We start from the raw sequence: 21,079 nt of genomic DNA, 5'->3' as shown, positions 1-21,079 counted from the left end.
TAGTTTGCATTTAATCGCCTGTCACTGTACAACTTAACGATGATGGAACAGTAATTAATTGGCATTCAGTGTTGATGAGGATGAGTTTCCATTTAGAGTCTGGTTCCTCTCAAGGTTTCTACCTCATGCCATCTCAGGGAGTTTTTCCCCGCCACAGTGGCCAATGGCTCACTCATTAGGAATAAACTTACAATTATTAAGAACAAACATACCTTTTTTAAAAACTCTCTGTAAAGCTGCTTTCTACTGTATCTAGATCCATATAATCCACGTAGATTCCACATGAATGCATGTAACTATAACAGGATAAAAGCACAGTGTTTCATTAATAATGATAATAATAATAATAATTATTGTCATTATAATAAAAAATGTTGACACATCGTTGTGGTGTAAGAGGAATAAAACTATCATGAAAAATACACTTAGCTGCTTTAAGGCCTAATCCATAATAAACTTGTCATTGATTTTTTTTCTTTAACACTATGCCTGATGTTTTACTACCGAATAACTGAAGTACTAGTCCACTTTTAAAAGCAATTCAGCAAAAATTGCATTTCCAAGACTTTATATCATTCCATTTGGAGACAAACCTGAATCCTAAATTTGATATGTCCGAAAGTTACTATAGCAAAATATATATATTTGATAGCTGTATTTATTTGAGGCTTGAATGTTAAACAAATAAATGGCTGAATTAATGCTCTGTTTGTACTTACCCAACGCGCAATACAATTAATATTGATTTCTTATATTGATTTACTCTGAAAATCTGGCGTACCTGTAGAATTCCCCACACCATGATGTTTCTTAGTAGTATCTATTCAGACTCGATTGACACAATTTGGCTATATTTATGCCCAATTCCTGAGAGAAATTAGTCTCAATTAGGGTGGTCTGTGACTGCAAATTTCAACGTCCATGAAAAGGTGTTTGATTTCAGTTATTCTGGTTCAAAGGAGCTGTGATTTACGAATACCAGCCTTCTTAAGGTGAATTATGACAGGAATTTGCGCCACAGTAACCGTGTGTGTTTAAAGGGTGATTAGAGGGCTGAGCAGGCTGGGGCTGAGTGGGAACGAACGCTCTTAAAAGCACTCGATTATCTGTGATTGCGCCTCTTCACAAGGCGGGCAAACAGAGAGATACCTGTTAGTGCTGTAATTTGGACGAGAATTAACATGCTGCACTTTTTTACTGAGGGAAAAGTGGAAAGGAAGCAATAATGGAGAACAGTGAGAAATCAATACGAGCAAAAGGAAGAGAACTAAAGGATGCAGGGATTGACAGCGGAAGAGTTCAAACGAGTCGGTTCAGCAGCTCAGAGACAGAAACCGTGTTTTATAGAAGCATTGTGGCATGTTAGCATACAACAGGTCTTTACTTAACAGTAAAGTTGTTTACCAGGCTCCTTTACTTAACTCTGGTATACAGTGCATACATAATGTATATAAAAGCTTAATGTCCTACAGTTATGTTTTGTCTTCCTTTTCCTTGGTCCTTGTCCTTGGTAAAATAATTCTGGTTTTGCTTAATGTAGTTTTTTTCTTTTTTGAATACTTTTTAGATGTCTTCGCTATCTTCTTTAAATTCAGTAAAATACTTAAATAGAAAACATGACTCTCTAATCTGCTTAACTAATGCAGTTCTAGTTTAATAACACTTATAATACAATAAGAAGCTATCCTATAAATACAGTTAGAAGACGGTGCTAATTTTTCAAAAGTTTACTATATATGGAATGATGGGCCAAATCAAAGGTCACCATGAGCCAAATTTGGCCAGTGGGTCCTGGTTCTCTGGCCTAAGACATTTCAGATATCCTCCACAAATCAAGTATCTTAACTCCAAAGATCCTCTTCCATATTCTTTACAGTCTGAGTTTCCACCACAAATCAGACCAAAAAAACGTCTAAAAGTGTGATATCTTCTACCTTCGCATTGCCCGGATCATTGAAACATCCCCACAACTCTGCTCTTTAAGCCTTTATACTCTATTGTGCTCATTGTGTACCATTGTGTTCAGAGCCTTAACCACCGAGACACCTGCGCTGATCCGTAATACCTTCACTCCCCGCCATAACTCATCAGCTCGTTTCTCAGCCGCAATATCCTGCCGCTGAACATGTCCATTTTTCCAGAGAGCTTTGAGTTGATCACCCAGATAGATTAGTTAGATTCATTTGATTATGTTAATCCCTGCACCTTTTCATGAGCCCTACCCTGAATAGTGTGTGGAACAAAGGGGTTTTGTAAGACCTCTTTTCATAGGGAATTAGTATTTACCAGTTCCTGTTATTCATTGCATTGTAGAACGGCAGGCCGCAAAAGAAGGTAGTTAGTGATAGAAATCCGCTTCAGTGACAAAACGCTTCTCTTGTCCCCCGAACTGAAATCTATGAGATGACAAATCACTTTATACACCAAACTAATTGGATGATGACTTAAGTGTGGAAGAATTACGTCGGTTTGGAAGAAGTCCGGGCTTACAAGCGCAGGGCCATTCATTCCGATAGGCACCTTTTCAAAAGGGACAAAGCAACAGCGGAGAACAAAATAAGCTTCTTAATGTGTGTGAATGGTGCCGAAGCAAATTTCGACTACACGGATGTCACCGAATGTGCTGAGGTTTGAAATTCTGCCATTTCAGCATGCAATATAAATCACATCATGCACGCTTTAAAAGGTTTTGACCTGCAGATTACGATTTTTTGTACACCATACAGATGTTTCAGAATTTTTCTGATCGCCCAGTTAGGTGTAATTTAAATAGAAACAACCGTGTGGCACATCTGTCATCTTCTTTTATCTGTTTTCATCACCATAAACTGTAGGACAGCATCAACACTTGATTTCACAGCTTTATTTTCAGTATCTTCACATAATCCTGGCTCATTCAGCAGTTAAATAGTGAAGTGCAGGTTTGTTTTTCCCTGAACTAAGTCTCACATTAAAAAAAAAAAAAAAAAAAAAGCACATTATAAAAAAAATGTTTTATTTACTAACACAAGAAAACTGCTCCTTAAAGCTTTTCTTTTCCCCACATATATTCTGTCTATCAATACAATACATCTGAATCGGTTGTGGACTATACAGAACGCTGGCTGCTGAACAGTCCCTTTGGCATTGCTTCCTTGAATTGAAGCCATCAAAAAGCTACAGTTTTTCCGTTTCAAATACAGTTTGGTTTCTCGTGAGGTTTCAAGGATCCTAAAGGGATTCTTCATGCTGTAGTGCACTTTAGCTTTGGTCTCATGTCTTGCAAGTACTGTAGGAAACGAGGCGTTAGGCCTCTTTTTCAGCTTTAGCACCCGTGAGGACACTGAGCTGGCCGATGTGAGCCGAGTGCTCCTTGGCTTTGAGGCGCAGAGCCGCGATGCTGGAAGCACGCCGATCCACTGGTGAGGATGAGGAACACAGAGCGGATGGAGATGAGCAAGGAGGATCGGGAATGTGAAGGGGAGGTAGAATTGGGTTCTCCGTGGTGGGAACAGGTAGTCTTTGGAGTCCCAGAGGAGTGAAGAATCTGTGAACATTTTGAAATGGTTAAAAAAACAACCCAAATAGATTAGACTATAAAACAGTAATTTTTATAACACAACACAAATTATTTAATTCTTACCTTCCAAAGGACGGGCTGATAAAGGCAGGGTGTCTGAGCATTGCTGCTCCTAGCAGAGAACAGATTCGGTTTGGGGGTGCAGGGTTTGCCATGGGTTGGGTAAACCCATGGAGAGAGACTGGCCACGCTGACTCGATGCCTGGGTGCAGATTGGGGCTGAATGCACCACCACCCAGATAATGGCATAGAGGCTGTGCTGCAGTGATGGGTCCTGGAAATGTAAGGCCTAGACGATGAGGCTGAACCCCGGCCTTCTCTCTTTTCCTCCATTTTGCACGCCGGTTTTGGAACCAAACCTAAGGAAAACAAGTTATAAATTATAATTTTTTAAAAATTATTAATCTATTATTTAGCAAACCGTAGTTTGAAAATGTAACAAAACTTTGTAACACAAGAAATGTTATTACCGTTAAAGGATTGTTTTATGCAGATTTGGCAACTCATAAATCAGAAAAATATATATGCTCTAAGAGCGAGCACATGATAAAGCCAGGTTAATTTTTTATCTATTTTAAAAACAAAATTTGTGTGTTTTTTAAAAACAGAAAAGGAAAAAAAAAGTTTAGTGTGTGCTGTGGTGTTTGTGAACACTATCAATTATATTACTTTAAATTATAGTTTTGTAAATAAAATATAGCATAGGTAACACAAACATTACATCAAAAGTACAAATAATAAAAGCAGAAAGACTAAAAAAGAGCAAAATTTATAATGCTTCACTAAGAACCCACTAATGAAACTTTGGCCAGTAAAATTACTTTTGTAATTTCTATATTTATAACCATGTTTTCAGATATTCCCTCTAAATATTAATATAAAATGTGTTTAAAAAACAATAATACAATTGCACTTAATCACATAAAATTATCCTGAATATAAAATAAACTGCAAAAGTCAACCAAAGAAAAAAAAATTGGAAACATGCACCCATTTTTTTATTGTTGAATGGTTTTGCTGTTTCTTACTAATCCTTTAATATGAAATTTTTCATTTCTTAATATTTACAAAATATCACTAAAAAAATAATGAACCTACAAAAGAATGTACTTACTTGCACGCGCGCTTCTGTCAGGTCGAGCCTCATAGCTAATTCTTCCCTAAAAAGGAAAAAAAAAATGCGTTCATTATTAACCACAATGACAAAATGAACTCAATCATTTTCGATTGCTTTTTTCTTGTTTTACTTTCATGCATTATATCATTATAGCATTATATCAAAATTTGCCCCCATTCACGTTTTAGATCTGACTTAAGTATACGTTATTAATTAAACATTTCCACATTGAATAATAACATAAACAATGCTATATTTGGCCAAAATTTATAACTGTTTATTACAATTATTTACTGCTCACAGATCTGTAAAAATAAGAGGAAGAGCTACACAAATATTTATTGTATCGTACAAATATATTCATTCAAGGCTTATAATTATTAAGCATATATACATTGTAAAATATTTTATTCATCTTTATAAGAAAAAAAATAATTAAGTGTTTTATATATATTCTCTATTTATATCTGTTCGGATAAACTTCAGGAGCAAAACTACGGATTTCGTGGCTTTTCAGAAGTAAAATTTTTTTTATTAATTTGTATTTTAAAGAAATATGGTTGCTTAAGACAAAAAAATGAACATTGCATGAGATTATGATTGCATGAGATTAGACGCGTTTTTTCGGTGTGTGTGCTGTACCTGGTGAACACGTCTGGGTAATGCGTCTTTTGGAAAGCCCTTTCCAGTTCATCCAGCTGGTAACTTGTGAACGTGGTCCTGTATCTCCTCTGTTTACGTCTCAGTGTCCCGTCTTCAGCATCACTGCTGGGTGACACGTACACCCCGTCGTCGGAGTCCTTCATACTTGTGGTTTTCTCTCTCAGATGTGCGTCATCAGGTCCCATGGAGAGACGCGTGTCCGCATGCGCTCTGCTCTTCTCAGCCTCCGCTTTGTCCTGATCAGAGCTGCTCCTTAGGGAGCTGATGTGTGCATGTCCCGGGTAGCAGGAGTTCAGACCAGCTTTGAGCTCCAGATCGTGTTCTTGAGCGCTTTCCAGCTCGTCTCCTTGTGCGCTCCCGACTCTTGGTTCGTCGTGTCGGGTCGGACTGATGGAGCGCCGCAGGTCGGGTTTTATGTGCAGGGTCGTATCAGGAGGCGCATTTGAACCAGCTGGGTATAGATGGTGGAGATGTTAAAACCATATTTTTCACAAATTAAAAAAAGTCAGATCAATATCTGTGAACATTTATGGAAAATGTCCAAATGTCCAAAATTCCAAATCCTGGGCAAAAAGGCAAAAGAATTCACCCTAGTCAGCAATTTTTGGACACTTGAAAACTGATGACCACAGAGGAAACCACAAAACACGAGCATGCATAGTCTCTATTATATTTCTTGCCAAAATCAGATATGTCTAATAAAACATATGGATGTTTCTCTGTGTTTAAAATTTGTTTTTATGACTTAAAAATATATATTTCTTTCGAAAGGCCTACAGAATGTATTTCTGCTTCACACCCCTGAGTTCCCTTGATTTTCTCTGGATCCACCACCAGGAATTAATATATAAAATGAATGTAAATTAATGTATAATTGTTCAACACAACAAACAAAACTTAATAAGATCATGTATTGTTTATTTGAAAAGATATACTACCTATACAACACATAATACTAAAGCATGGTGGAGATATGATGAAGATAAGTGTGTGATGATGCACTACTTTGAAAAGTTTGAAGTATTTTACGCTTTTATAAATTTGGGTATTTTTTACGACGGTCCCCAAATCCGGAGCTCTAGATAGATCAATGAAAATAATCTTTACAATGTAAACAATTTAAAGAACAAGAAATGGTGACTGTTGTTTGTCTAATTTCATCCATTTGCAATGATGCGGTTTGTAGGGATGAGACAGGCAACTTGTGGAGCAGAAGTCACCTCCATAGTAAAGCATTTACAGTTCCATTAGATCTAATGAAATGCTACACACCTTGAGGTTCCTCTGTCCGGAGAGCCGCTGTGAGACTTTGCATCCCGAGGAGCCTGACTTTCAGAGGACTTCTGCCCAGGATGCTTTCAATACAGTATGAAGAGAATAAAGTAGGAGACTTGCCCTTGCAGCAGACTCGGAGACCCTCTTCAGCCTGGGCGCTCATGTCTCTACCTCTCATGGACGAGATGTTCCGGGTGTCTGGTCTCTCTCTCTATCTCTCTCTCTCTCTCTCTCTCTCTCTCTCACACACACACACACACACACACACACACGCACACACACTATCTATCTTTATCGCACGCTCTCTTTCTCTATCTATCTATCTTTCTCTCTGTCTCTACCTCTCTGTCTCTCCACACTAGTGCATTGGCTCACATTTGTAGGCTTGTGATGTTTCAGCTTCCCGCTGCTCTTCTTCTGATTGGCCACCGAGAGAAAAACTCAAAGCCGAGAGCTCGATTTCAATCATCACATTCATGATGATAATAGACAGCGGTGTCTGCGTCTCTCTCTCTCTTTCTCTCTCTCTCTCTCTCTCTCTCTCTCTCTCTCTCTCTCTCTCTGTCTTTCTCTCTCTCTCTGTCTTTCTCTTTCTCTCTCTCTCTCTCTCTCTCTCTCTCTCTCTCTCTCTCTCTCTCTCTCTCTCTCTCTCTCTCTCTATTGACTATGCCAACAACACTGTGTTACAATAGTTTGACAACTAACTGAATCATCCAAACTGATATATATATATATATATATATATATATATATATATATATATATATATATATATATATATATATAATTATAATTAGTATTATTTTTATTATTATTTATTTTCAACATTGTGCATTAATACTGATTGATACTGAAGACATCCAACCTATAAAAGAACAAGTGTGTATACTTTATATTTATATTTAAATAAACCAGAATACATTTTATATTTTTAATCTTCTGCACTGATGACCACTGATGACAGCCTCATGAGGTAGTCACCCAGAATGTTTTTCCAACAATCTTTAGCAGTTTCCAGAGGTGTTGAGTGCTTGTTGGCTGCCTTTTCTTCACTCTCCAGTTCAACTCATCCCAAACCTTCTCAACCGGATTTAGACTGAGTGGTTGTGAACGCCAGGCCATCTGATGCAGCACTCCTACCTAACCTAGAGGTGTGATCGGGGTCATTGCTCCTGTGTGTGTGTGTGTGTGTGTGTGTGTGTGTGTGTGTGTGTGTGTGTGTGTGTGTATGCATAATGGAGATACAGGCATATAATAGGTATGTATATGTTGATATATTATGATGATGATGATGATGATGATGATGATGATGATGATGCATTTTTCATTTTTATTTTGTTATATACAATTATGCAACATCAACATGTTTATGTGTAGCACATTTTATTTGTTATTGTTGATTCCTTTTTTTCTGCTGTATATGCATTTATTTATTCTGTCTATAGCAAAATATTTGCCAGTGTCTGCCATCTAACACAATCTACAATGTCTTAGAAAAACATGCACACACACACACACACACACACACACACACACACACACACACACACACACACACAATGCACATTCTGCAAGATGCAAATCTGGAAACCAGAAAAAGGAAAAAGAGGAAGCAGAGAAGGGAAAGATACTTGTGAAAGAGTCAGTGATGGTGATGCAGAGGAACACAGACATATTCTAATAGGTTTTTACACTATCAATATTTTTGTGCTCATACTGCTTATAATTTGCACTTGCACCCCACATACACAGTGGGGTATTCCTGTGATGTGATGTGCCTTTTTTATTATTGTAAATATACTGAGAAAAACACTCTTACAGTAGCACAAAACAAATACAAGTCAAGTCAAGTCAAGTTTATTTCTATAGCGCTTTTCACAACAGACACTGTCTCAAAGCAGCTTTACAGAAATCAACAGTCAGAAATCTACAGAGAAATATTTTGTACTCCAGATGCATGTGATGGTCTTATAGTGACAAGCACATTTTATTTTTTTATCATTTTTCTATCAATATCAAATCTTTAGAATTATATATTCAATGGAGATGTGCTGAATAGTAAGACGAGACTGAAGACGGTTGTGTGTGAGCGCCCCCTTTTGGTTAAATTAAGGTATGCCTCCTTCCTCCAATATAATGAAGAAATATATCATTATAATAATATATATTGCACAGGAAATACACAAATGCAGTTTAGTATTAAGCAGAAATGCATATAGGAGCATTGTGCAAAATTAACAGGAGCAGATAAGTATGTAAATATGTATAGATAATAAATAAAAAGTTCTGGGCAGTGTAAATAAAGATATATAAATTGGATTAGACCAAGATGTGTGTAAGGCTCAAGATATGTAGAGGAATTAGATATATACATGTAAAATATAAAATATGTACATTGTTTGTACAACTGTAAAAGATTATACACAGTGTATATACATGTGATAGTATAGTATATAGATATGTGGAAGATAATGAAAGAGTTTTATCCAAATATTTATCCATTTTCAAACAACTCATTTGGAAAATTGCCTTTTTAAATCAACTTAGTGCATTTCTTTATTTTATCATTTTTATTTATTTATATTTTTGTCAGAACAAAATATAAAATATAGTAAAATATTTACAAATTAGACGATACTGTATAATTGTACAATAGTGTCCATTTCATTGTCTGTTTTTTTCTGGTTGTTTTTTTTTATCTTTATTTTATTTCATTTTATTCTATTGCGATTGTTCAGTGCAGTGTGAAGAAATGAGATAGATAGATAGATAGATAGATAGATAGATAGATAGATAGATAGATAGATAGATAGATAGATAGATAGATAGATAGATAGATAGATAGATAGATAGATAGATAGATAGATAGATAGATCAATGGATCGATGGATGGATGGATGGATGGATGGATGGATGGATGGATCGATGGCTGGATAGATAGATAGATAGATAGATAGATAGATAGATAGATAGATAGATAGATAGATAGATAGATAGATAGATAGATAGATAGATCGATGGATCGATGGATAGATAGATAGATGATGGATGGATGGATGGATGGATGGGTGGATGGATGGATGGATGGATGGATAGATAGATAGATAGATAGATAGATAGATAGATAGATAGATAGATAGATAGATAGATAGATAGATAGATAGATAGATAGATAGATAGATAGATCCAAAGCTGGATCCAATTTTCTAAAAACTTGCAAAACTCTAAAATTGCATTTTAATCGACTTTCCGTCGTCTTTAGTGCATGTCTTTTATTTTTCTTTGATTATTTATTTTTTTGTCAGAATTGTCGGAGTAAAATATTTTCTTATAAAGTAATATTTCACTTAGAATAGACAGATGGGCAATACTGGACAGTTAGGGAGAGTAGGGTCCATTATATTGTTTATTTCCAGGGAAAAAATATATTAATTTATTTTAAAAAATAGATTTGATTTGGTTTAATTTTTTAACTAAAAAAGAGCTCCCCAAGAAGCGTGTAATACATTTACCGTAAAGCACAGTATATACGCGCTCAAGGTTTTAACCTCGACCTGATTAACCATTGAATACCACAATATACTATCGTGACCACCATATTATTAACCAGTACACGTTTTAGTTACATATAACGACGAGAATTAAACTTCAATCGTGGAAAACGTTTTGTTTAAATTACGTCAATAATGTGTTGATGTGTTGTTACGGCAATAGCGAGGTCTCCGAGCGAGTTTCCATGGTAACAGTAAACAAAGTGCGTTCAAAGTGAACCAATGGCGGCGGTGTGTGACACTGAATCGGTGGACGGTCCATATTATTTAGAAAAAGTATCCATTCCAGGTGAATCTGAAGATGGATTTGAGTATGAAGAGATTAGTGTCGAGGAAGAGAGTGTGGCTGAAGAGGAAGATCTGGAATTTACAGCTGAAGTTCTACATAACCGCACTACAGTCTCTGAGATTGTTCCAGACCTGATACCTTCCTCATCTCAAGACTTACTAAGCCCCATTCCTGAAGTTGTGGATGATTTTATTCGCAACTTCCTCATGAAAATGGGAATGACCCGAACATTAAATTGCTTCCAAACAGAATGGTTTGAGATGCTACAGAAAGGAAAAATTAACAAGGAAGGATTTCCAGACGTTCCTGATATCTATATACACAACCAGCTCTTGGATAATGGGCTGAAAAATGTCCAGAGAGAGCGAGATAGCTACAAGCAGGCAGCCTCCCAAGCCGCAGAGACTATTGTAAAGCTTCAGAAAGAACGAGACTTCCACCGGCTGCACCACAAGCGTGTCGTGCAAGAGAAAGACAGACTGACTGAGGAAATGCGAAAGCTGAAAAAGCACTACGAATCCTACGGACCTGCTCTGAAACAACTCAATGAGAAGTTCCAGACAGCTCTGAGGCAAAAGATGCTGGTCACCATTGAGAAAGACAAAGTCTCCAGTCGAGTTCAAAAGCAAGAAGGCAACGTGTGTAACACGCACTCCTCCACAGGAACCCGCAGGGCGCCGATAAAAAATGAATTTCACCGAGGACATGGTCCCGAGCAAGGTACCAAGGTATCAGCGAATGAGGTGGGAACCTGTGACCCTGCCAAAGAACCAACCAAGAGCACGACTACCAAACATTTGAAAGATTCAGAGTTTCCAGCCAACACACGTATAAATCCCTTCCTGCCCCAAATTAAAGCTCTATCTGCTCAAAGCGACAAAACATCCAGTTTCTCCTTGCTCAGGTCCACCAAAGCTCATACAATGTCTGTGAGCTCTCTTGCTCTCCATCCACGCAAAATGCTTGTAGCTTCTGCAAGTGATGATCACCTCTGGAGGCTTTGGGGAATGCCAGAAGGGGAGATGATCATGACTGGAGAAGGTCATACTGACTGGCTGTCTTCTTGCAACTTTCACCCCAGTGGACAATTTTTGGCCACCACCAGTGGAGACACTACAGTAAAGATCTGGGACTTTGCGAAATCCTGCTGCGTGCTGACTCTTGAAGGCCACACACACGCCAACTGGGGATGTTCCTTTCACTCCTGCGGAGACTTTGTAGCCTCCTGCTCTATGGATACCACGGGAAAAGTTTGGGATCTGTTCAGCGGGCGCTGTCGCTACACCCTGCGGGGCCACATGGACTCGGTGAACAGTATTTGCTTTGTTCCATTCTCTAACATTCTCCTCACCTGCTCTGCTGATAAAACCATCTCACTGTGGGACGCCCGTACCGGACTCTGTGCTCAAACGTTCTACGGGCACAGATACTCATGCAACAGTGCGACCATTAACGCCATGGGAGACACGATTGCTTCCTGCGATTCCTATGGCATCGTAAAATTATGGGATGTACGGTCCATACTGGACATGGCGACTGTGGATACCGGACCACACCCTAGCAACCAAGTGGCTTTTAGTCCAAATGGGCACGTGCTAGCGGTCGCAAGTAACAACCATGACGTGAAGCTGGTGGAAGTGGCGTCTTTAAACGTGTCCAGCCTTTTAGGTCATAATGATGCTGTTCAGAGTGTGGTTTTTGACCATAAAGGAGAACACCTTTTCTCTGCTGGACATGATGGAGACATTTTCATCTGGTCATAATATTTGCAGTGATTGTTGAAGTAGGTTGATCAATTATGTATGACATGAAATGGTCTATAAAATGTATTTGCGTAACACGATGAGTGACATTTCTGTTGATGAGAGATCAATAAATTGATAGAAATAGGAATTGTAGTATCTTCGTTTTGTATATATTGGGTGAATGGTGTCTGGTCAATCATTTATTATTCATGTGACTCTATTATTCATGCAATTCATTACAAAAACATTTTGTTTAAAACCTGGAACTAAAACGATCAGGAAATATACTACATGATTTGGCCCATATTGGTATTATAAATTACTTCTGAGTTTGCTCGCAGAGAATCACATACCACATATAGCAGTGGTGGATGAAGTACACAAACCATGTAGCTGAGTAAATGTACAGATACACAAGGTAAAATATTACTCCAGTAAAAGTCAAGTCAAGTTTATTTCTATAGCGCTTTTCACAACAGACATTGTCTCAAAGCAGTTTTACAGAAATCAACAGTTAAAGTGAATGGTGTGTATTTATCCCTAAAGAGCAGCCATGGTGACTGTGGCAAGGAAAAACTTCCTTAGATGTTATGAGGAAGAAACCTTGAGAGGAACCATGTCAGAGCCTTCAAACACTCAAGGAGGTGAAATGTCAAAACTCCACATGGAGTGGGATCCAATTGGCAGTGGTACGTCTCCAGATGGGAGTAAAAGTGCTAAAGTATTTGCCTTCAAAATGTACTTAAGGATCCAAAATACTATAATTTATTATGGCTATAATGTTCCTATTATCATTTTTGTCACAAGAATCATTGCTTAAAGACTCTGTGACTCTCAGCACACTGATCTAATAATAGAATGATATTAATGAGTCAAACACTGATTGATTTCTATTCAAACACTTATTAGAAACACTCATTGATAAAACTTAAGCAACTTTTTAAAGCACAAAAAAAACTATTTAATAACACTAATGTGAGTAAATGCAATTTGTTACTTTCCATCTCTGCACCTAAACCACCACTGCCCTGGTGCTAGTTTTATCCTTCATTTCCATTTAATTATGGTTAATACAACCCTAATAAAACAACAAATATAAATTATATGGATTTATTTGGTGGAACAGATCAGGAAATGTATTCAAGTCTTGTATTTTTGATGTTCACTGTGATGCAGGGAGACAGTGTTCTCCACACCGCTAGGTGTCGCCCTTGTTGCGGTGAACAAACAGCTGACTGGAGAACTGCAAACCCCCATACAGACACGCCCCTCCCCCCCGCTAAAAATCGCGCGCAGTTTTGCGGTTGTAGCGAATTTTTTGTTGTCGTAGTAGTAAAACGTCTTTGACTTGTTTTGCAGACGAGATCCGATCAGATCCGATCGCTGCGGCCATGTTTAGGAAACGCCCGGCCCTGTCATCGCGCATCGACCTCCGCAAGACGCGCGTGAGCGCGCTCGAGCGGATGCTCGACGACAGCGACGAGGGGTCGTTCGGCGGCACGACGAGCAGCGACGGCTCCACGAGCGAGTACCGCGAGTCGGACGACGTGAGCTCGAGCGCCTCAGACGGCGACTCCGGGTCCCCCCGCGGCGGCGACGAGGAAGAGGAGGAAAAGTGCGCAGTGTCGCGCAGGGGGCGTCGACGCAAGAGGTCGGCCGGCGCGAGCGTCCTGGATGACAGCGGCACGAGCCAGTCTTCTTCAGACAGCGACGTGGGAGCCGAGCCTGTCCGGAAGGCGTCGGGGAAGAAACGACTGAAGCTTTCCGACTCCGAGGGTGAAACTGGGAAGGAGAAGGAAGGAGAAGCGGAGGCCAGAGAAGCTGCAGCCAAAAGGAAATCGAGAAAACTGAAACTGATGGAGCTGCTGAAAAAGAGAAAGTCGGGGACACCTGTGCGCAGGCGCAGAACCTTGGTAAGAACCCAGGTATATCAGTAACCATCAGAAGTCGAAATTTGACTAAAAGTATCGATACCTTACAACAAAACTTTTCTATTCCATGTTAAAAACCTAATCCGATATGACTTGAGGTTTTAGAGTATCTGATTTAAACTGTATTTTCACAGTATTTGTCTCATAGTGAACTCAAAGTAGCACTAAGATCAAACACACCAGAATAAAACAAAGATCAAACAAGTTGGTAAAAAAAAAATCGATAGGGATCTTCAATCCAAAACAAATGGGATCTCCCCCTCAAAGTTCATACCTCCTAAGGAATATTTCAGATGATTTGCCATCTTTACTCAACCTGATGTTCCTCAAGCTGCTACATTGACTCCCAGTGTCAATGCTGTGCTGAGAAATGTGTCACTTTTGGTTTTGAGGTGGTCTTAAAATTATGGAAGGTAGTAAGTCTCTACTGCAGAGAGTTATCTTGTGCATTATATATACTGTATATAAAAGCAGTTAAAAAAATGTTCTTCCACAGAGTTCAGAGGAGGTTGGACACGCCAAAGATGAGCCTGAAAACAAAGAAGAAGTGAAAGAGACTTCAGATTCTGGAGAGTCCAGCGAAAAGGATGCGCTTCGCTTAATAGACAGTAGTGAGGAAGAAAAAGAGGCCGACAGTGACAGCATGAAGGACTTCATTGTAGAGGACGAAGAGCAGAAAGGGGGAGAAAAGGAGGAGGAAGAGGGTGAAACGGAGGACAAGAGCTTCCGGTCACACCTTCCACGCCAATGTAAGAGCTCTGTTGAGTTGTATGTGGGTCTGGTTGTTTGTTAGTACTTTTGATAGTTATATATATTTAAATCTAACCAAGTAATTTTTGTTATCATTGTAGTTATCACCGGATCTCAGTTAACCCACTTTCAGCTGGTGGTCAAAGCCTTGTTGATCAATGCCCTGGATGCATCCTTCCTCAAGTCGCTTTACAGTAAGGGTTTCCTCTTATTGCTTCCATGGTATTATTTCCTGCTCTCGCTTTCTTGTCAATCATTTTACTTTCTCTTGATCTTTGGAACAGATGCAAAAATAAGGCAATATACAACCATGTGTGCGCTCAAGGTCACATATAGTCATCATTCTAACCCTATCAGCCCATTGCAGCCGCATTCCTCGTTCCATGTGGAGCCCTAAATAAGTTTTACTCACAAAAGTCGCTCTGGTATCAAGCTTAAGATGTGAACAAACGGGAAAACAATGTATTTATTAAAACTATGTTGGGTTGCTTTACTGTGCAATTATCAGGTTTGAATATGTGTCACTGCAGACGGCGAGCGGACGAAACGCTATGCCGAAGAGATGAAAACGTCACTGCTGCACTTCGATGAACGCCTGGTGCTCCCAAGGCTGGAAAATCTGAAGCAAAGGAGCCGCTGGAAAGACCGCTACAAAGTAGGAATGAATGAAACGTGTTGTGCATGTACACTATAAAATGTAAAAGTAGAAAGTAGAAATTTTTTAAATTGTCTGGAAAATAAACAGTAAAGTAAAATACTGATACCAAAAAAATCAACTTAAGTAACGAAGTATTTGCACTTCGTTAATTTCCACTTCTGTGACATGGTCATGCCTGCAATTGAGCTCAAGTGAAAAGAATTTTTGCAAAACCATGACACCTTCCATCATACACTATATGGACAAAAGAATTGGGACACCTGACCTTTCCTGCTATATGTGGCTCTTCTCCAAACTCTTATTACAAAGCTGGAGGCACACAATTGTATGGTTTACATTGTTTGGAGAGGAAGATCTCCTGTAATAGAGTTCTGATCTCATCCATACTGAATATCTTAGGGATGAATGTGAACGCTGACTGCACCCCAGGTCTCCTCACCCAACCTACATCAGTACCTGACTTTACTAACACCCTTGTGGCTGATAAACACATATCCACAATCACACTCCAAAATCTAATGGAACATCTTCCCAGAAGAGTGGAGGGAGTTCTAAGAGCAAACTGAGACTAAATGTGCACATAGCATACTTATGACTAGGTGTCCGCAAACGTAAATGTGTGCAAAATGAAGCAAAAGTTGTCTCGTGCATGTTTAGGATTTGATTGTCATGTGTGAATATAGACAAGATTTTTGTGATTTCTTTTTTCTATAAGGAGCGGGTCGAGTGTTACCCCAAAGTGCGAGTTAGTATGGTGAACACCCGCACTAAGGGCTGTGAAGCGTGCGAACTCCACCGCAGTGGCCGCTTCTGTGTGCGTCTGTCCGGCCAGCTGTATCACAACCAAACGCTGCAAGAGGACCAGTTCATGCCTGACGACTCGCAGGTGACACACTCATCGAGCTATTTTAAGTTTGATTTAATTTTAATCAAACAGCTGGTCCCCGATGGAGGTGTGTACCGATGACCCCGTTGTAACTAAAAATATTGTAGGTCGAGACATGGCCTAGCCTACCTATAAGCCTTAAAGAATAGTGATCAGGATGGTGTAGTTTATTAATTGATTTATAATTGAACAAAATACAGCACATAATTTACAAAACAGCAGTTTACACTACCGCACTCTATAAGATATATTGGCAGCAGCTGGTGGACGAGTGGAGGGCAGAGCCAGACGTCATCGGAAGACAGAAAAAACATCTGCCTCTTTCAAACCAACTACCTGCATGTCTTCCTTCACCACATCTATAAACCTCCTCCTTCCTGGTGGCGCCATCCTCAGCATTCTCCTACTGATAAACCCCAATGTCCCTCCTCTGCACATGTCCAAACCATCTCAATATCGCCTTCCTCACCTTTTCTCCAGAACATCCAACATGCACTGTCCCTCTTATTAACTTGTTTCTAATCCTGTTCATCGTTGTCACTCCAAACAAAAACCTCAACACCTTTAGCTCTGCTACCTCCAGCTCCACCTCCTGTCTTTTACTCAATACCACTGTCTCTAAAACATACATCATCTCAGGTCTTACCACAGTCCTATAAACTTTCCCTTTCACAGACACTCTTCTATCACAAATCACTCCTGTCACTCTTCTCCACCCTGCTTGCACTCTTTTCTTCACTTCTCTAACACTCTTCATTACTTTGCACTGTTGACACCAGGTACCTGAACTCCTCCACCTTCTTCACCTCTTCTCCCTGCAACCGCACCCCTCCACTGCCCTCCCTCTCATTCACACACATGTACTCTGTCTTACTCCTACTGACTTTCATTCTCCTTCTCTCCAGGCTCTTTTCACCTGAATGAGGTGTTACTATAAAAACAAGAAATTAGATAGGAGTACATCGATATAAACATTACAGAATAATCCGAAATGACCGGTCGGTTTAAAGGCCTCAGCATCGCAGTGCTATGAGAACAATAGGTCACAAGAAGTCTCTCAATTTGCAGATGTTCTTCGTCGGTTCAGTCTGCGCCAGCCGTACCGAGGTGTACCATGCGCTCAAGCACTTTAAATACCACCTGTTCGAGCGCTGCCGCACTGCTCTGAAGGACCAGAAAGAGTCAGCGCCACAGACACAGAAGGGAGAAGAAGATGAGCCGGTGAAGGACACGGTGAATCGAGTGTTTGCCAAGTTGACAGAGGAAGGTTGGATTACTGAGGTGTGTGTGTGTGTGTTCTTTAGTTCTAGAAATACACTATAAGGACAAAGGTATTGGGACACCTGACTTTCCCAGCCATATGTGGTTCTTTTTTTAAACTGTTACTACAAAATTGGAGACTCAAAAATCTAGAATAAGCTCTTTCCAGAAGAGTTTTTAAAACAGGAAAAAAAGCACAATCTTACGCTCAGGTGTCCACAAACATTTGCCCATAGTGTAATTTATAAGGTTTTTGTATTGTATCAGTGATGCAAATGAAAGCCTACAGATTGATGCATTCTATTTATAGTGTTTTTTTTTTCCTCTGTAGCAATTTGATGAATTTCAGGAACGCCTTAATGCAGCAGACTTCTTCCAAGAGGAGAAGCTGGACTGAGAAGTGGACTTTTTTTTTTTTTTTTTAAACAAAACATTTCTGTAAATAGTTGGTGGCATTTAAAAGCCAAGACTTAACAACATAAATGTGTAAAATATTTTATAATCAGGTCTAATTATTTTCCTTTTGCATTTTCTTTTTTTACTTGGATCATTTTTTTATTTTAAGCTTTTTAATTTGAGAGTTTGATATAAAAAATATATTCATAACGCTTGTATTGAATGAAATAAAAAAAGGCTATAAATTGATTTATGTCTAGTTTGAGGGTTAATAGTTTGTATAATTTTAGTTTTCAGTAGGCGTGAGGTATTTCATACAAACCTTCTGCTGAATTTTGTACAAATACAGACAAATGTTTAAATCACTAACTTTTTATTATAAACAGAAATAAACAGAAACAGACAAAAGGTCCACATGTTCAGTGAACTAAACAGATTTTTCTGCTTCTTAAAAAAAAATAATTTTAAGCATGATATATTGGGGGCAAATTCACAAAATTCCAAGTTTGTACTCGGTCATAATGTGAGGTTCGCCCATCAGCTCGCACTGTGCAGGATCTGAAACACACACACACACACACACACACACACACACACAGTAATTCAGATTCACACATACAATGCAATAAAACTAAGTTTTCTAGCAATGAACTAATTTGGATTGATGCACTGCTTAAAAAGATTAAAAATCAATGAGGCAATCAAATATCTGATTATATAAAATGCTGATTGATTGAACACTAATTAATACCCCCTCCTTACCACTGAGAATGTCCTCAAATCCGATGGACTCGTCAGCACCCCTGAGTGTATCCAGTGCGAGGTTGGAACTCGGCAGAAAAGGCAAACGTTGAATCTGTGAGAAACGTCGGTTTTATAGGTTACGTTGCACTTTAGCATCAGTTATCTGCTAGAGAATATTATATTTTGTGTAACTGCAGAACCGTCATGTAACAGTGGCGTCTGAGTGCAGTGATAAAACGCTTTTCACCTGTCTGGCTGCTCTGTATTCCATCTGGAGTTTCAGGGGTGCATGAAGTCCTTGGATGTTCCTTAACGTGGAGAAGTTCATTTTGTCCTGGTTGAGCTGGAACTACAGGGACAGACCACAAAGCAGGCAGTAAGTCACAGGGAAAAAAGTGTAATCATTTGTTCATTTCCTGTAAGCATTGTTCTAAGGACACACAATATGTATATTGCAAAAAAGAATGTAGATACCAGACTGATGCACCAATGTGTTTTTTTTTTTTCACAAGCTGTGCATTTATACTATACTGTCCAAGCTTACATTTTTCTCTGAGAGTTCTAGTGGATGTGAAGGCAGAAGCTCGTTTTTGACACTGGAAAACCTGAAATCACAATTTATTTTTAAATACACATTTAGAAGGAATACAGCATCTAATTCCAAGTAATAAACAGCAGTTTTGGGAGTGTTTACCCCCTGCGCAGGGTATCAGGAACACCAAAAGATCCAGCCTGTGGACATAGCCCTGCCACCGGGACACTGTCTTTCAGCTGGGAGCGAAGACCACGAGTGTTCTGTAAAAACAAACAACATACATTAGCTGTGTTTGAAATACTGTAGTGTTGATGGTAATTCATTTATATCTGGAAAAACTGTCTGGAAGGGACTCTTCTCGATATTTAACTACCAATAAGGTCAAGGATGTACCTTATAAAATACTTGATCTCTTCTATCCTGCCAAGAATGCTACGACTCATCGATTTGCAACGGCATAAAAGTTGTTGTGATGCATTGATTTTAAAAAGTGTGCATCAGATACAAGTTGGATTTTGTATTGTGATGCATAGTTTTTAACAGAATTGCGAATATAATGTATCACAACACTACGGAAACCAAGATATGTCCTGAGAGTGACATTGGACATAGATTAACATGGCAGAGGTAGAGCTGCATCTTCCTGAAAACAACAGGAAAAAAAATGTCTGTACCATATTAAATTGTGTTTACTCATATTGTGTTGAATCAAATCGAAATCAGATTACACTGCATCGTAATAGGTGTCAATCATTTTTTTAATATATCGTTGGTTACGCATCGAGATGCGAATTAAAGATATTTCTGGACATCAATCCTTTATGTTACTTCTGTCGTGCTGAGGATGAATCCGTATCTCATCTCTTCTGAGAATGTGCACATACGGCTTTGTTCTGGAAGAACTTTTTGCATAGATCTTTATGTATATATATAAATCAAGCACAAATGTTCTCTTTTTTTGTCATAAAAAGAGGTTCAATTTGTTTACCAGGAATTTAGGGCAAAAAAATAATACACAATGTTTGATAAAACTATTTTTCACGCTACTTTTTTCTTATACAAGTGTAAATCTCATGGTGCCAAGCCCTATCTCTCTGCGTTTTGTTTGGGAATTAAATCCTACCTGGATCCTCTTACAACCACCAGCAACACTAAAGCCCTAATACTGTCAATGAGTCGTCTTTTTGGATATTATTGCAATTGTATATGTTATTTTAGTTTCTTTTTTGTACCCCTGGGATTGTGGTGGAGGTTTTGGCTTTTTAAAAAACAATGAATTTAAATCAAATATGATTGTCGCATTGATATGACGCTAAATAGATCCCTCAGCGTCATATCAATGCGACCGAAACAGAAAGCCAGGCAATGACGCATCACAAATGAACATAACTGGTTTTCAAACATATTTCTTATATAAGCACCTTTACAAATAAATTACCGACATCCTAAATATATATTTTAGGCGATAAAAACATTAATAATGTAAAAGTTGCCAGGTCTATTCCTTAAATGATGTCTCTTAGCTCTACCGTCCGCTAGCTCATGTCCCAAAAGGCTAGCAATTTACACTCGCGACGATTCAATATAAAGCTGAGTAGTAAAAAAAATATATAAATAAGAATATTTCATTAATATAAATAATAAATTAAAGAAAACCAAAGATATAAAACGAAGCCGGTTGAGTGAAAAATTAACACAAATCTCTACTCTACCATTTTTC

General features: G+C 38.7%; 4 protein-coding genes across 4 annotated transcripts in view; 2 read left to right on the top strand and 2 right to left on the bottom strand.

Annotated features, from left to right (window-relative positions):
* Positions 1–2,893: 2,893 nt before the first annotated feature.
* arxb (aristaless related homeobox b) lies at positions 2,894–6,871 on the bottom strand. Its single transcript, XM_046868299.1, has 5 exons — positions 6,612–6,871; positions 5,319–5,790; positions 4,674–4,719; positions 3,623–3,918; positions 2,894–3,526 (listed from the first exon to the last, which is right to left on the bottom strand). The coding sequence occupies exons 1-5, from the start codon at positions 6,790–6,792 to the stop codon at positions 3,286–3,288; spliced, it is 1,236 nt and encodes a 411-aa protein (XP_046724255.1). The 5' UTR covers positions 6,793–6,871; the 3' UTR covers positions 2,894–3,285.
* Positions 6,872–10,385: 3,514 nt separating this feature from the next.
* Positions 10,386–12,347, top strand: LOC124398210 (sperm-associated antigen 16 protein). Its single transcript, XM_046868292.1, has one exon. It carries the CDS (start codon positions 10,388–10,390, stop codon positions 12,215–12,217), a length of 1,830 nt encoding a protein of 609 aa, XP_046724248.1. The 5' UTR covers positions 10,386–10,387; the 3' UTR covers positions 12,218–12,347.
* A 477-nt stretch (positions 12,348–12,824) lies between these two features.
* On the top strand, positions 12,825–18,492 carry ccdc82 (coiled-coil domain containing 82). The gene is made up of 7 exons (XM_046868297.1): positions 12,825–14,112; positions 14,627–14,879; positions 14,982–15,074; positions 15,411–15,535; positions 16,254–16,424; positions 17,493–17,705; positions 18,016–18,492. Exons 1-7 carry the CDS (start codon positions 13,591–13,593, stop codon positions 18,079–18,081), a joined length of 1,443 nt encoding a protein of 480 aa, XP_046724253.1. The 5' UTR covers positions 12,825–13,590; the 3' UTR covers positions 18,082–18,492.
* Positions 18,437–21,079, bottom strand: part of LOC124398219 (proteasome maturation protein) — a 2,738-nt gene continuing 95 nt past the window's right edge. Inside the window, exons 1-6 of the mRNA XM_046868304.1 lie at positions 21,072–21,079; positions 19,519–19,619; positions 19,369–19,429; positions 19,072–19,173; positions 18,843–18,936; positions 18,437–18,638 (exon numbers count right to left, since the gene is read on the bottom strand). The exon at positions 21,072–21,079 is cut by the window's right edge and continues 95 nt beyond it. Coding sequence (XP_046724260.1) covers positions 18,571–18,638; positions 18,843–18,936; positions 19,072–19,173; positions 19,369–19,429; positions 19,519–19,619; positions 21,072–21,074 — 429 coding nt within the window. The 5' untranslated portion in view covers positions 21,075–21,079 and the 3' untranslated portion in view covers positions 18,437–18,570. The remainder of the gene's footprint in view (positions 18,639–18,842; positions 18,937–19,071; positions 19,174–19,368; positions 19,430–19,518; positions 19,620–21,071) is intronic.

The sequence above is a fragment of the Silurus meridionalis genome, chromosome 15, assembly GCF_014805685.1.
Source record: "Silurus meridionalis isolate SWU-2019-XX chromosome 15, ASM1480568v1, whole genome shotgun sequence".
Taxonomy (NCBI): Eukaryota; Metazoa; Chordata; class Actinopteri; order Siluriformes; family Siluridae; genus Silurus; species Silurus meridionalis.
This window is presented reverse-complemented; position numbering and strand designations above follow the sequence as displayed.

What these genes read in the sequence shown, in the direction of transcription:
- arxb (XM_046868299.1), bottom strand. Translation starts at nt 6,792, where the DNA reads ATGAGAGGTAGAGACATGAGCGCCCAGGCTGAAGAGGGTCTCCGAGTC. An exon ending in TACCCAGACGTGTTCACCAG is followed by an intron (nt 4,720 to 5,318) that starts GTACAGCACACA and finishes TTTCCTTTTTAG; the next exon opens with GGAAGAATTAGCTATGAGGC. An exon ending in TGACAGAAGCGCGCGTGCAA is followed by an intron (nt 3,919 to 4,673) that starts GTAAGTACATTC and finishes TGTTTTCCTTAG; the next exon opens with GTTTGGTTCCAAAACCGGCG.
- LOC124398210 (XM_046868292.1), top strand. Translation starts at nt 10,388, where the DNA reads ATGGCGGCGGTGTGTGACACTGAATCGGTGGACGGTCCATATTATTTA.
- ccdc82 (XM_046868297.1), top strand. Translation starts at nt 13,591, where the DNA reads ATGTTTAGGAAACGCCCGGCCCTGTCATCGCGCATCGACCTCCGCAAG. An exon ending in TGCGCAGGCGCAGAACCTTG is followed by an intron (nt 14,113 to 14,626) that starts GTAAGAACCCAG and finishes GTTCTTCCACAG; the next exon opens with AGTTCAGAGGAGGTTGGACA. An exon ending in TCATGCCTGACGACTCGCAG is followed by an intron (nt 16,425 to 17,492) that starts GTGACACACTCA and finishes CTCAATTTGCAG; the next exon opens with ATGTTCTTCGTCGGTTCAGT.